The 13,779-nt window shown below is 40.3% G+C and overlaps 1 protein-coding gene across 1 annotated transcript; it reads right to left on the bottom strand.

Moving 5' to 3' along the window:
• Positions 1–327: 327 nt before the first annotated feature.
• Positions 328–4,000, bottom strand: LOC110756028 (glutamate receptor 1.2-like). Its single transcript, XM_088249038.1, has 5 exons — positions 3,856–4,000; positions 2,375–3,702; positions 1,862–2,165; positions 1,179–1,558; positions 328–945 (listed from the first exon to the last, which is right to left on the bottom strand). Exons 2-5 carry the CDS (start codon positions 3,644–3,646, stop codon positions 574–576), a joined length of 2,328 nt encoding a protein of 775 aa, XP_088105164.1. The 5' UTR covers positions 3,647–3,702; positions 3,856–4,000; the 3' UTR covers positions 328–573.
• Between the last annotated feature and the right edge of the window lie 9,779 nt (positions 4,001–13,779).

Here is a 13,779-nt window from a genome sequence, read left to right as displayed (position 1 = left end):
TTCGTCTCGAGTTTCAAGGAATTCGGGGCGGGTCCTATCAATAAATTAGCATGGTTTATATGATTTAATGTTTTATTTCCACAAAGACTAGAAATTGTATATATATAAAAAAAAAAAAATGATCATTAGATTTTTAGCTAATAAATATAGTTAGCCCACCCGTTAAAAAAATGTATAAGAAACATTTTAGACTGTAAGTCAATAGGCTCTTGATACCATGAAGGAATTGGAACGCATGGGGTAAAGCCTCAATCATCATGAGGGCATATTATTGTATTGATTTACATAGTATTGAGTCCTATACAAAGTATGAAAAGAACAATGTAATTAGATAACCAAGAGGAATCCCACATGGGATAAACGTAAATACAGACACGTGTTTAACATAACTAATTACAGACACGTGGCACACTAATTCTAATCATTAGCTAAACAACTTTATCTGTTTGTACAATATATACCTAATAAAACACAACCTTAGCATTGCAAAATCACAATTTCACACAGCTCCCGTACAACCTCAGCGACTACAATGGGGAGCAATATCTAGTTCTGCATAGTTGATACTTAGCTTCATGCACTATCTGTATACTGCTTTTCTTCGTTTTCATTGGAATCTTTGTGAGAGAAGAACTTCCTTACATACTGCAGCTTTTCTCGAACCCAATATCTAAATCTGTATTTCTTCACGGCATACCATTTTTCTTTGAGTGGGAATATTATGAATATGAAAAGAGCAAAAGCTGAAGAAACCCCAGTAACGAGAAATAAACCACGAAAGGTATGGAAGTTTAGAGTATTGGGATCACTCGTTGTGTTGTCAAACATGAGAATTGTTCTCTTATGAAACCAGACCTTCTCCATCTCTATAAGCTTTCCCTCTTCTCTCATTTGTTGAATTTGCATTGACATATCATGGACCAATTTCGAACCTTTAGGGAAAACCTGCACACACAAAAACAGATGAACAACGAACTAATCAGGTTGCTTAAGTAAAGTACATGCACTTAATTGTCAGAATCAGAAATACAATGATCAAATTGGAAAATCATAAAAAACTACAGAAACTATAAATGTTACGATGTTATGTGGTCAAAATATCATGCTTAATGTTGCTAGTTTTAGCGGAAATACAACATATGATTGATGCATAACTTAATTTAAGGGAGGTTACTCACAAAGCCAAAACCATTGGTGCTAGATTCGGGTTTAATCATGGAGTAGCCAGTAGGATAGTGTGCAAGGAAGATCTTAATGTATGGAAGCTCGTCAACGATAGCAGAGACACCACCATGCTTACTTCCTCTTGATAAAGCGAGAGCATATTCTTCAATCGAATTATAGGGTTTAAGACCTTTGAAATTCAAGTTATCTACCACTCGCTGACCGATTAATGAACCTGTATGGTAACCTATATAGTTTCCTCTTGAGTTTAATTGTATTTGGTTAACTGTCATAATTGATGTCAGAGTTGCTGTGTAACTGGAAGTCAATATAAGCACAGCAAACACCCATATGATCACTACAAACTTTGCTAAATTGTTTAACAACTTCTCCCCTGCAACAAAATCAAGACTGATCGTCAACTACAGCATCTATATTCGTGATTTGAGTTCGTTCTTTCATCTGAATGGATATAAGTAAGGGAATTTGAGTGACTAAAAGTGAACAAGGAATCATTTCGAATTAAGAGAATTCAGTCAGAAAAATATAATTAACAATGCTACTATTTCTCATATCTGTGTTAATTAATCAGAAAACACAAGGGTTGTTTCATAGAGACTGAAAACTATTGAGATGTGCATTGACTTAGCAGTAAGCTTGAATAATTGAAAGACGTAGTGAGATATAGTGCACTTACTATGAGCAAACACAAGGGTTGAAAAGGCAAACCATAATATGCTTCCGATTTGCTGCGAAGGTGTGCCTTGGAATTCTGGGTTGACAGGACGCTCAATTACCCACACAACGAAACCGGTCAAGATAAAGAAACACGCACTTGTGATCCACAGATCTGCCGAAAGAGGTCTCAAGAAAATCCACATGTCTTCTTTTTCATTTGATACTAGCATCCCCACACCTAAGTCAGTATATGGTGTTGTAAAACAAACATTCTGAGATCTCTCCGATGTGATCGTGGTATCCCCAACAACAGCGTCGAATGTCTAGTTATTATACATTCCCCAATATGCAAAAGTGTGGCAGGAAAACGAAAAATTAAAAATTAGAAAGATTAAATCATTAAAATGTAATATAATGAGATACAAATCTATTTTTGCATTACAAGTTACTAGCATACAATTAAAGATGTATTTATCCAACATAATATTTATATTCCACCTGATATAAATTTGTAATTTCAAATTAAGCATACCTGGTTAAAAACTTGGTAAACAAGATCATTGTAACTTGCATTAATGCCAATCTCAAATGGAACAAAGTCATAATTTACTTCATACGGCAATGCTCTAATTGCAGCCTCGAATACGTCTATGCAGAAGCCTGTGAAATATGTTCGATTGGTTTGAGTATCATGGTTCATAAGCACAAGTTCATTGAACCCTGTTCTCACTGGAACGCCAACTCTTAGTTTTATTTCAGAACTAGTACTCATCAATTGCATCTTTGAACCGTTTGGGATGGTTGATGATCCTCCAGGCCATATGATTGTTTCGAGATCGTTGGTGGAAAGTAAATTTCTTCTGTTATTAAGTGGGTAGGCATCTCTTGTGTGTTTTTCTTCACATGGCCAAAATCCAACCCTTCTTTCCCCTTTTCCTATGACATTCACAATCTCAAATGCACTTGAAACTAGCTTCCCATTTGGATATTGAATTTCTTCACCGCTTAAACCCTTAAACCTTGTTTGCAATATCTCTTGAAGAAGCAGAAGTCCATGTTTGGAGGATGTAATATTGTTTAAATTCACTAGGTTCAATCCTGTAGAAGTCCAGGTCCTCTCAACTGCTTCAGCTAGAGCCCAAGTTGCATCATATGCCCAAATTCCATCTGGGGTTACCGCACTTACTTCTATGTTAGGATCCTGCATGTAAAATATCCTCCTCAATCTTGAAGTAAGATTGTGGAGGCGGGTTGATGCTGGAGTATAAGACTTCAAACCAAGCACTCCTTGGGTTGACTCAATTACAGATGGGTCCATGGAAGAATGCAAGAAATTCATGCTAGTTGATGTCATGATCCAAGAATACCCTTCACTCAGTAGGCCTGACTTTTTTGCATTCAAGAAAAGGCGAGGAACAAGAAAATGTGATACATGCACCACAAATACCGTCGTCTTCAACTTCGTGAGGTTGCGGAGCTCTTCAATGATCTGTTCATCTGCTGAGGAGGCAGCAATGCAACTTTTATATACAATAGTCAGATTTGCTTCTTCAAAGGAGTTGATAAAAAATGGAATGATGTCTCTCCCATAATCAGTGTTCTCATATAGAAGGATGACATCCCTCCATTTGAACATTTCAATAAGGCCACTGATTGCCGTAACTTGAGAAGTTTCATCTTGTGTGATCTCAACAAAGAAGGGATATTCGCCAGGAGCACCGAAAGGACTAGTACGAAGTCCAGAAAGTGACAATACAGGGACTTTAGCTTCTTCTCCTAACTCTGCCAATAGGTTTGCTTCCATTCTTGTTTGTGCACCAATTATTGCTTCCACTTTGATCTTATCCAAAAGATTTAGAGCTGCATTTGGTTGAAGATCACGACTAGAGTTTAAAATAAAATTATATAATGATAGTTTCTTATAATTTTATTTTTTTTATAATCATTATAACAAAGTCTAGAAAGAAAATTAATTTTATAGTGCAAAAACTAAAATATTAATATGTGGCTTACCAGCTGATAGAGACCTAGAAGGCTAAACAAGGTCACAAAGGACAGGCAGAGGATGGTTTGCTTCTTCCCTTGAAACTCCATATACACAAGAGACCAACTTAATTTCTGCTTCTCTATTGTTTGGTTCAACACTTGATCAGTATCATCCTGCATATATATAATGCTTCTTCATATGTTAATTAATTAGCTAAATAAAATGCTAAGGAGGAAAACTATCACTATCAAGATACCGTTTATTTGTGGGAGGGGCTGCAGGCTGTGGACCGCAAGATATAAGAAATTCGAGTTAATAGGAAATTCCAGAAAGCAACGTGAATAGGTTGACCAAGACTTTGTGAATGGTGATATAGCTAGAATATGGTCACAAATTCAAAGTGAATATTCTTTCAAGCGTGTTGCTTGCGTTATGATAATTTAAGGAACTTGTTATAATAATATTCATATAAAGCGGGTACAATAAGTTTGTATAAGCCTCGGCCTCGACTTACTAAACCATGTGGTTAGTACACCCTGAAGAGTAGCAGCAAATTCATAACAGAATGTTACTACCTTCGGCAGCAAGTAAATTTTTATGACTTAAGGTCGCCAATCCTCTGATTCAAGGAAGGCTTCATGATTCAAACTCTCTGGAGTATTTTCAGCCTGATCAGTGCTTTGTAGAGCAAATTTAGAGTACACAACTCTAATGTAGAGACTTGTTGGAGACAAAACAAGTAAACAATTTACTTGTATTAGACTCACAAAATATTACAACAAGACAAATCTCAAAGGAAAGACAAATTCTTACAAGGACTCTTTCTCTCTTCACTTACACTTCTCACAAGAGCTACTAACTCTCTAGCTCACTCTACTTATTCACACTCTTCTTGTTGACACACTTCTTGACTTCTTTATTGTATACAATGCATGGCTTCATGCCTATTTATAGTTATGTGTTGCCGACTTTGCTCTCCATTCCACCGCCTTGTTTTACCTTCTAGACAATTCTTCATGCTTCAACTTGGCTGCCAACTTGCTTTGCTTTCCATAGTTTATGCATCTTTCTAGAATAAACTATATTATTCTAATACATCAACTAGTTACAAAGTCGGTGAAGCTTTCTCCAGTTTTCCAGATTTTTCTATAGTTATCTAGCTCAAATGTTGACTTCCTTTTCTAGGCTTTATTTCCTTTTATACTTCTAGAACTTTGTAGAGATTGCTCCTCAAAATAGGTTGAGCTGGGGTTGATACTTTAACACTCCCCCTCAACACCAGCTCACATCCTTCGCATCACATTGAGCTGATGACGAAATCTTTCCAACTTGCTGGTACTCAGACCTTTTGTGAACAAGTCCGCAATTTGATCATCTGTATTGATATGTCTCATCTCAATCTCTTCTTGCAGAACCTTCTCTCTAATAAAATGGTAGTGTATCTCCACATGTTTGGTTCTTGCATGAAAGACTGGATTTTCCGCCAAATGAACTGCTGATTGATTGTCACAGTATAACGGCACTGAATAATCTACCAGTTGATGTAGATCATTCATCAGCTGTGTCAGCCACGTGATCTCTTGAGCTGCCATTGCTGCTGCCTTATACTCAGCTTCCGTGGTTGACAAAGATACCGTCGGCTGTCTCTTACTGCACCAAGAAATTGTTCCTGAACCAAGCTTAAACAAGTACCCGGTAGTTGATCGACGAGTATCATGATCTCCCGCATAGTCAGCGTCACAATAACCAACTAGCTTACAGTCTTCTCCCTTCTTGTACAAGAGGCCATAGTCAATTGTACTCTTCACATACCTCAGTATTCGTCGTACTGCGTCCAAATGAGACTTCTTTGGATTTTGCATGTATCGACTCATCACACCAACTGCATACGAAATGTCAGGCCGAGTCAATGTCAAGTAGATTAGACTACCCACCAATTGTCGATACATCGTTGTGTCTTCCAAGTCTTTGCCTTCATATGTGCACATCTTGACATTGAGCTCCATCGGCGTTGAGATTGGCTTGCATTCAAGCATCCCAAACTTTTGCAACAAATCTTTTGCATATTTCTGTTGACACAGAAATATCCCTTCTTGTGTGCGATCAACCTCTAGCCCAAGAAAGTGCTTGAGTTGTCCCAGTTCTTTCATTTGAAAGCGAACTGACAAATTTTCCTTTGTTTGGTGAATTTCTTCTTTGTCATCACCAGTGATGATTAGATCATCCACGTATACCAGCACAATAGCTAATTTTCCTCCATTAGCTTTGACAAATAAACTAGGATCTGCATGGATCACTGAATAACCACTTCGAGAGAGAAATTCTGCAATCTCACCGTACCATGCTCTTGGCGCTTGCTTCAATCCGTAAAGTGCCTTTTTCAGCTTGCACACATACTCGGGATGGACTTCGTTCTCAAAGCCCATTGGTTGAGTCATGTAGATTTCCCGATCTAACTCCCCATGCAAAAACGCATTCTTCACATCCATCTGGTACAAGTTCCAATCTTTGTTGGCCGCAAGTGCAAGTAGGACTCGTACGGTCACAAGCTTTGCCACTGGACTAAACGTTTCATCATAATCTAGTCCGTATTGCTGAGAGAAACCTCGAGCCACCAACCGAGCCTTGTACCTCTCGACTGACCCATCAGGTAGACGCTTTATCTTATACACCCATTTGCAGGATATGGGTTTCACATCTCTTGGCTTTGGCACTAGATCCCAAGTCTGATTTTGCTCAAGTGCAGTGATTTCTTCTCCCATAGCTTTAACCCATTCGGAACTCTGTGATGCTTCTTCAAATGTTTCAGGTTCAACTGTTTCTTCTGCTATGGCTGCGTTGGCGTATTTGGGATTTTGCTTCCGTACTCTTGTTGACCTTCTGAGTTGTGACTGTGGAGTTGGTATTTCCACTTCACTAGGTCTAACTTCTTCTAGTGTTTGTTGATGTACACCAGTTTGCCAAGGATTTTGAGTAACTTCTTGCTCGTCATCGTCATCGTCAGGCAAATCTTCATGCTCATTTGAACTCGGTCGGATTGGAACAATTTGCTCCCCCAACTTTTGTTGCAGCTTATCTTCAATTTCTCTCGAATCTGGTAACACCTCCTTTTCTGGGGACCACCAAGATGATGCTTCATCGAACACCACATCTCGTGATGTGTAGCACCTTCTATTTGTAGGGTCACAACACTTCCACCCTTTTCTCTGGTTGTCGTATCCCACAAAGATACATCTGATTGCCTTCTTGTCAAACTTGCTACGTAGATGACTTGGAACAAATACGTAGCACACACAACCGAATACTCGAAAGTAACTGACTGTAGGTTTCATATCCCACAGTTTCTCGAATGGTGAAATAAATTCTAACCTTGGTTGAGGAAGTTTGTTGATCACATGGGCTGCAGTTCTCATGGCTTCAGCCCAAAACCTTCCAGGCACATTCTTGGCATGCAGCATGCTTCGACATATCTCTGCAAGATGCCGGTTCTTTCTCTCTGCTACTCCATTCTGTTGTGGCGTGTTGGCACATGTGAATTGATGACGTATGCGAGTCTCTCGTAGATACTGGCAGAATTCATTCGAGGTATATTCTCCTCCATTATCTGTGCGTAGAAAAATAATCTTCTTTCCCACTTCTCCTTCAACTATCTCTCTAAACTCTTTAAACTTTGAAAATGTGTCGGATTTTTCTTTCATAAAGAAAACCCACACATACCTGGAGAAGTCATCAATGAACGTCACCATGTATCGCATCCCGCTAATCGATGGTTGCTTAACAGGCCCGAACACATCAGAATGGATTAACTCTAGCGGTGCTTTTGCTTTGAACTTGGATTCCTCATATGGTAGTTGATGCGCTTTACCATATTGACATCCTGCACAGACCGTATCTGTTCTCACATCAAGCTGAGGCAGACCCTTGAGCATTGACTTCTTCATCATCACGCTTAGCTTGTGATAGCTAACGTGGCCCAATCTCATGTGCCATAAATATGCTGTCTCGTTCTTTCTTGTCTTGTCTACATATGCAGACTCTGCTGACATTACGTAGACTGACTCTAGTCGTCGTCCCTTCATTGTCGGCATCCCTGAGATCTTGAGGTCTCGATACACCTTCACATCTCTTGGACTGAATAGGACATAGTGGCCTGATGATGTCAGTTGTGCTACTGAAAGCAGATTCTTCTTCATGCCTGGAACATGGTAGACATCTTGAAGTGGCACCTGGTTAGAATTGTATCGTGGTGCTACTACTGTCTTACCGATGTGGGTTATCAGTAACCTTGAGTTGTTGGCAGTCACCACCACACGATTGCCTTTGTACTCAATCAGGTTCTGCAGCTTCTCCTTATCACCTGTCATGTGATTTGAGCAGCCTGAGTCGATAATCCAATCATTCTTGTAGTCAATCCTTTCAGGTGACATCACAGTGAGAGCTATCTCCTCTTCCTCTATAGCAAGAGATGCTTCCGCGTCCCAATCATCCTCACTTTTCTCCTTTGAGTTGGAAGTAGCAGTATTACTCTCAGCGGGCCTTTTGTTGGACCAACAATCTTTCGCCATGTGGCCCTTCTTTCCGCAGTTGTAGCATTTACCTTCGAATCTTTTAGTATTCTTGGATTGACCACGGTTGCCGTGAAACCTTGAAGCTCCCCCTGGCCGAGAACTTCCTTCTCCTTGATGACCTTTCGCCTTGTCACCATCTCTTTTAGATCCACTACCAAAGTGCTGCTTGAAGTTGCCTTTACTTTTGTTGGTGTAGAGCGCTTCCTCCTCACCTTTTAACGAGACCCCTCCCATTTGCTTAGCCATAGCTTCTTGATCGGCAAGCAAATTTTCAAACTCAACAAGTGATGGTTGAGTAGGCCACCCTTGTACAGCGGCAACGAAGACTCGGTATTCGGGTCTCAGACCATGAATAATTATCCTTTTTATCCTAGACTCCACAATAGCAGCAGTAGGATCTAAATCAGAAATTTCACGGCATATGGACTTTACCTTGTGGAAGTACTGAGCAATCGTCATGTCACGTTGTGCAACGGATAGCAGCTCGTTCTCAAGAAGTTGTAGTCTTGTGTCATTCCTTTTTGAAAAGAGTGTTGCAAAGGTGTCCCATGCTTCCTTTGGTGTATTGGCTTTCCTTATGTGCTCCAACATTTCTTCTTCAATTGTTGTCTTCAGGGCAAACATGGCTTTACCTGCTTTGATCTTCCACTTACGCAAAGCGTCGCTATTGTCTTCTCGTGGTTGTGCAACATCGTTGCCCCCGACGACATCCCAAAGATCTTGACCTTGCAGATAAGACTCCATGCATGTCGCCCACGTGTTGTAATTTTTGTTGTTGAGCTTCGTGATTCCTCCAACTACGTGAAGATCACCCATCGTGTCGGCAGAATTCCGGCAGTACCGAACAAGCTTGAACTAAATATGCAAACTTGTAGAGACAAACTCTTCACGACTCAAAGAAGCTCCCGCAGAATCAGTCACTGACCGTCCCGCTCTGATACCAATTGTAGAGCAAATTTAGAGTACACAACTCTAATGTAGAGACTTGTTGGAGACAAAACAAGTAAACAATTTACTTGTATTAGACTCACAAAATATTACAACAAGACAAATCTCAAAGGAAAGACAAATTCTTACAAGGACTCTTTCTCTCTTCACTTACACTTCTCACAAGAGCTACTAACTCTCTAGCTCACTCTACTTATTCACACTCTTCTTGTTGACACACTTCTTGACTTCTTTATTGTATACAATGCATGGCTTCATGCCTATTTATAGTTATGTGTTGCCGACTTTGCTCTCCATTCCACCGCCTTGTTTTACCTTCTAGACAATTCTTCATGCTTCAACTTGGCTGCCAACTTGCTTTGCTTTCCATAGTTTATGCATCTTTCTAGAATAAACTATATTATTCTAATACATCAACTAGTTACAAAGTCGGTGAAGCTTTCTCCAGTTTTCCAGATTTTTCTATAGTTATCTAGCTCAAATGTTGACTTCCTTTTCTAGGCTTTATTTCCTTTTATACTTCTAGAACTTTGTAGAGATTGCTCCTCAAAATAGGTTGAGCTGGGGTTGATACTTTAACATGCTTGTCTTGTGTGAGCATGCACCAGTATCTCAGTAAATTTCGTTTCTCATAGTCGACACAAACAAAGTGAAGGTTGATTCTCGCCGAGTTGATTTGCAATGCCACGCGGCTCATAAACATAATCTGTTATTAGATTGCCTGAAAAAGAGAGAGCATGTAATTAAGCTAAGGGGCTTTGACCGAACCAATAGGCCCAAGATTGATAAATTTCTGAAGTAGAAGAATTGGCTCTTGTTTTTTATTAATCAAATTTAGCATTCGTAAATACATACACAAGTATACATTGAGCACATGTGATTCAGAATGTAAATTACACAAGAATGATATACAATGTTTTAAATCGCTATTGTGTAACGTGTCACATGTATATCTATTTACTTATTTATATGAATGAATATGCAAAGTTTAGAAAGGTTACTCACAAAGCCAAAACCATTGGTAATAGGCTTGGGTTTAATCATAGAGTAACTAGCAGAATACTTTGCCAGGAAGGACCTTATGTAAGGAATTTCGTCAATGACAGTAGCACCACCATTCTTACTTCCTCTTGATAAAGCATCGTTAAATTCTTCAACCGAATTGTACGCAGAACCTTCGGATTTCACATAGTTCTCTAAAGTTCCCGTCTAATATCCGACATACTACAGATGCCGGGCCCACTTACTAAGAACCGAGACTTTCTACCAAAATTTTGGCAGAGTCTCCCCTGTAAACAGAACAAATCCCAAATTTCCAACCTGTTAAAAACACAGATATTTACAACCCAACAGCCAGCATGCATTACACAAAGCATAGTATTTACAAACCATGGCCTCCTGCCTAAAAAATCACATCCTAGCAGGGCAATAACAGAGCATGTCTAACAGAATTCAACAAGCCAACAAAAATGAAGTTTTACGAATTTACAAGGTACAGAGGCTCTACGATAGCTCGGAGCACTGCAGTTCACGGTTCAGGGCACACGACACAGCTCTGCTGCTCGTTCCAGTCAACTACTGGCTGTGGGTCGCAAAACAGAAAATTGTGAGTGGACAAAACAAAGTTTAGTTTAATTTAAACCAAAGTAATATAACCCCACCGTTAGAAAACCATGCATGAAACCAATGCATATTAAATCCATCATATTCATATATATATATAAGTTTGCTCAAACCCGAGCTAAATTCGAAATCCAGTGAAACTTACAAATCAACCCATCTAAACATTTCCTTATAAATCTCAAATCAAACTCTCGCAACACATGCCCACTGGCACGACGAGCGGGGAAGTATCCTCACTCAGAAACAAGAACAATTGCATAGCTATATATATACATAGATATAGATACATATATAATATAAGAGATATAATATAAGTATATGACACACCTAATTGTACCGGGGAAACAATCCAACAGGGGATTGTTGACTAGTCCACATGTTACAGCCCTCAAAACGACCATGTGGCTAGGGACGAGCCGTCCAACTAGGGGACTAACTCTCAGCCAGCACGTACGGACGAAGAATCAAGACCTGTACGTTTGTAAACAGTCCTACGCGCGCAGACTACCCAATCAAGGGTCTACAGCGACATCCCGTCAAGGATGCCCCGGGTTCCGACATTTCCAAGTATCTCACATTTCCATAATCCAGTTACAATCTAGGGGGAGGTACACGGGGTAGTGCTTATAGCACTTCAAACCGACAGTCTAAACTCACATCTTTCCACATCTCATAACAACAACCCCGTACTTCCCACACATAACCCAACAAGATAGGTAGCAATTTCTCAAATATCATTTGTATATACTCAAGATACTTAAAATGTAAAAACCCAGAAATATCTCAAATACTTTACGAAAATAATATTTTCACAATAAAGTACAAGTGACTTTCAATAAATCCTTAAATTCTTATGCATGCAAATTTCAAGATAAAACCATGCTATTTATTTGAAAACAAAGTCCACTCACAAATAGTCCCAAGCTGCGTGACCCTGAGAGGGTCCTGCCTGCTGTGAAGGCGGAGTCGGATTACCTATTTCAGAATACGAACACAATATTAAAATCCAATGCTTCAAAAGAAGACTTTAAATTAAAATCCTAATTTCCCGGGTTTCCCCTAAGTACGAGGAACGAGACGTCCCTAATGCCCAACTAAAGGTTTCAAGCACTGGAAAAGTCCCAGAAGACACTCGGTCAACCGGACGGTCAAAATTTAAGTTGATGAACCGTAACATCCGGGGCTCCGATTCACGATCCTCGAGTTCCTATACGATCCTAGGAATACAGGGAACAACATACGTGAAATTGGTTTTGATCCAACGGTCCATACACATCAAACCCGAAAATCACAGAATATGTCTAATTCGTTTGAGGCCCAAACGATATCCAAATTGAGATCCGTAAACTCTTACGTGCTCAAGACAACATAAGGATCATTTTAGGATAAAAATGTGACCCCACCAGATTGCCCACGCACCGCCTCACGCGCCGGCAGCGGGTGGGTGGCTTGAGCACAGTTCAGGCGGCAGGAAATGTTCAAACCACGGCTCCAAACTCCTACCCCAGGTAAAACCCCTAATTTGGAGCCACTTTTGTTCTTGGACATACCCTAAATTATTGACGGAAGTGGCCGGAATTTCAATTTGAAAACCGACAGATTTTCGGGCTCGAACTCGAGTTGTAAAATCTAGAAATCAGCCAAAACCTACCCAACAGCCAGCTAAAGCACGAAGAGTAGATGAGAAACCATACCTCACTTGTTGGAAACGGTGGCCGGATGGCGGCGATCGAGTGGCTAGAAGTTTCTATCAAAACCGGCGACTTTTCTGCGTTTTCCGACGAATCTCGATGGTTCCAGGAGGTAACATCCCGACCCAAAATAAAAGGATTAGTGAATTAATTAATTTCAAGAATTATGAATTTCCAATTTTACCCTCGGAGTAGGGGTAATTTGGTCATTTTTATCCGGGAGGATTTCTAGGCAGTGGTTGGTACCTTTATGCAGGTTGTACTGAGACGAGTCTATAGACATGCGGTAGGCTTGAATCGGAGTTGTAACGAGAGAGATACGAGATAAAAACCTTCAATAGCACAATCGTAAATAATGGGAAATTATTTTTGATAAAAATCAAAAACTCTCTGATTTCTCTCTCTCTCCTCCGGCACTCTCTCTCTCTCCTCGCGACGGCAGCCTCTCTCTCTCTTCGAAACTCCGGCCACAGGCCAAGGCTGCGGACGAGACCAGTGTTAAAAGGACCGGCTCAACCCCGGCGTCACGACCTGGCCCTTCCCCGACATCGGCCGCCAGAAAATGTGGTTTTTAGGCCGGTTTCCGCTCGAAACTTCGCCGGCTTCGATCTCTCTCCTCCGGCCGCCATTTTTGGCGATCAAGGTATGGAAATTCATGCTTTCTTCATAATCTAGCTGCTGGTTGTGTTAGGTTTGAGAAATTTCTGCATTTAACTGGTTAAATAAGCGATAGAAAAATCTGCTGGTTTCGACCTCCATTTTCAGCCACTTGCGTCGACTTTTTGGGGTATGTCCAAGAACAAAAGTGACTCCAAATTAGGGGTATTACCTAGGGTAGGAGTCTTGGCCCGAAATTATGAAATTTTCCGGCGATGCTATATCGCTTAGGACACCCACGCGCTGCCAGCACGTGTGGCGGCGCATGGGCACGGTATCAGAGGGGCATTTTGTCCCAATGAGATCTCCTGGTTGTCACGAGCGCATAGGATTTTACGAATCTCAATTCGGATAACGTTTGAACCCCGAACGGATTTTACATATCGTGTGTTATCCGGGTTCAATACGTTAGAACCATTGGATCGCTTCCAAGTTTTTATATGTTGTTCCTTGTATTCCTAGG

The sequence above is a fragment of the Prunus avium genome, chromosome 2 (assembly GCF_965620075.1).
Source record: "Prunus avium chromosome 2, drPruAviu1.hap1.1, whole genome shotgun sequence".
NCBI classification, from domain to species: domain Eukaryota; kingdom Viridiplantae; phylum Streptophyta; class Magnoliopsida; order Rosales; family Rosaceae; genus Prunus; species Prunus avium.
This window is presented reverse-complemented; position numbering and strand designations above follow the sequence as displayed.

Bases quoted from the DNA above. Each gene is read 5' to 3' on its own strand.
- LOC110756028 (XM_088249038.1), bottom strand. From the start codon at position 3,646: ATGGAAGCAAACCTATTGGCAGAGTTAGGAGAAGAAGCTAAAGTCCCT. The intron at 1,559-1,861 runs GTAAGTGCACTA...ATTTTGTTGCAG, and splicing joins AACCCTTGTGTTTGCTCATA to GGGAGAAGTTGTTAAACAAT. The intron at 946-1,178 runs GTGAGTAACCTC...TTGTGTGTGCAG, and splicing joins GCACCAATGGTTTTGGCTTT to GTTTTCCCTAAAGGTTCGAA.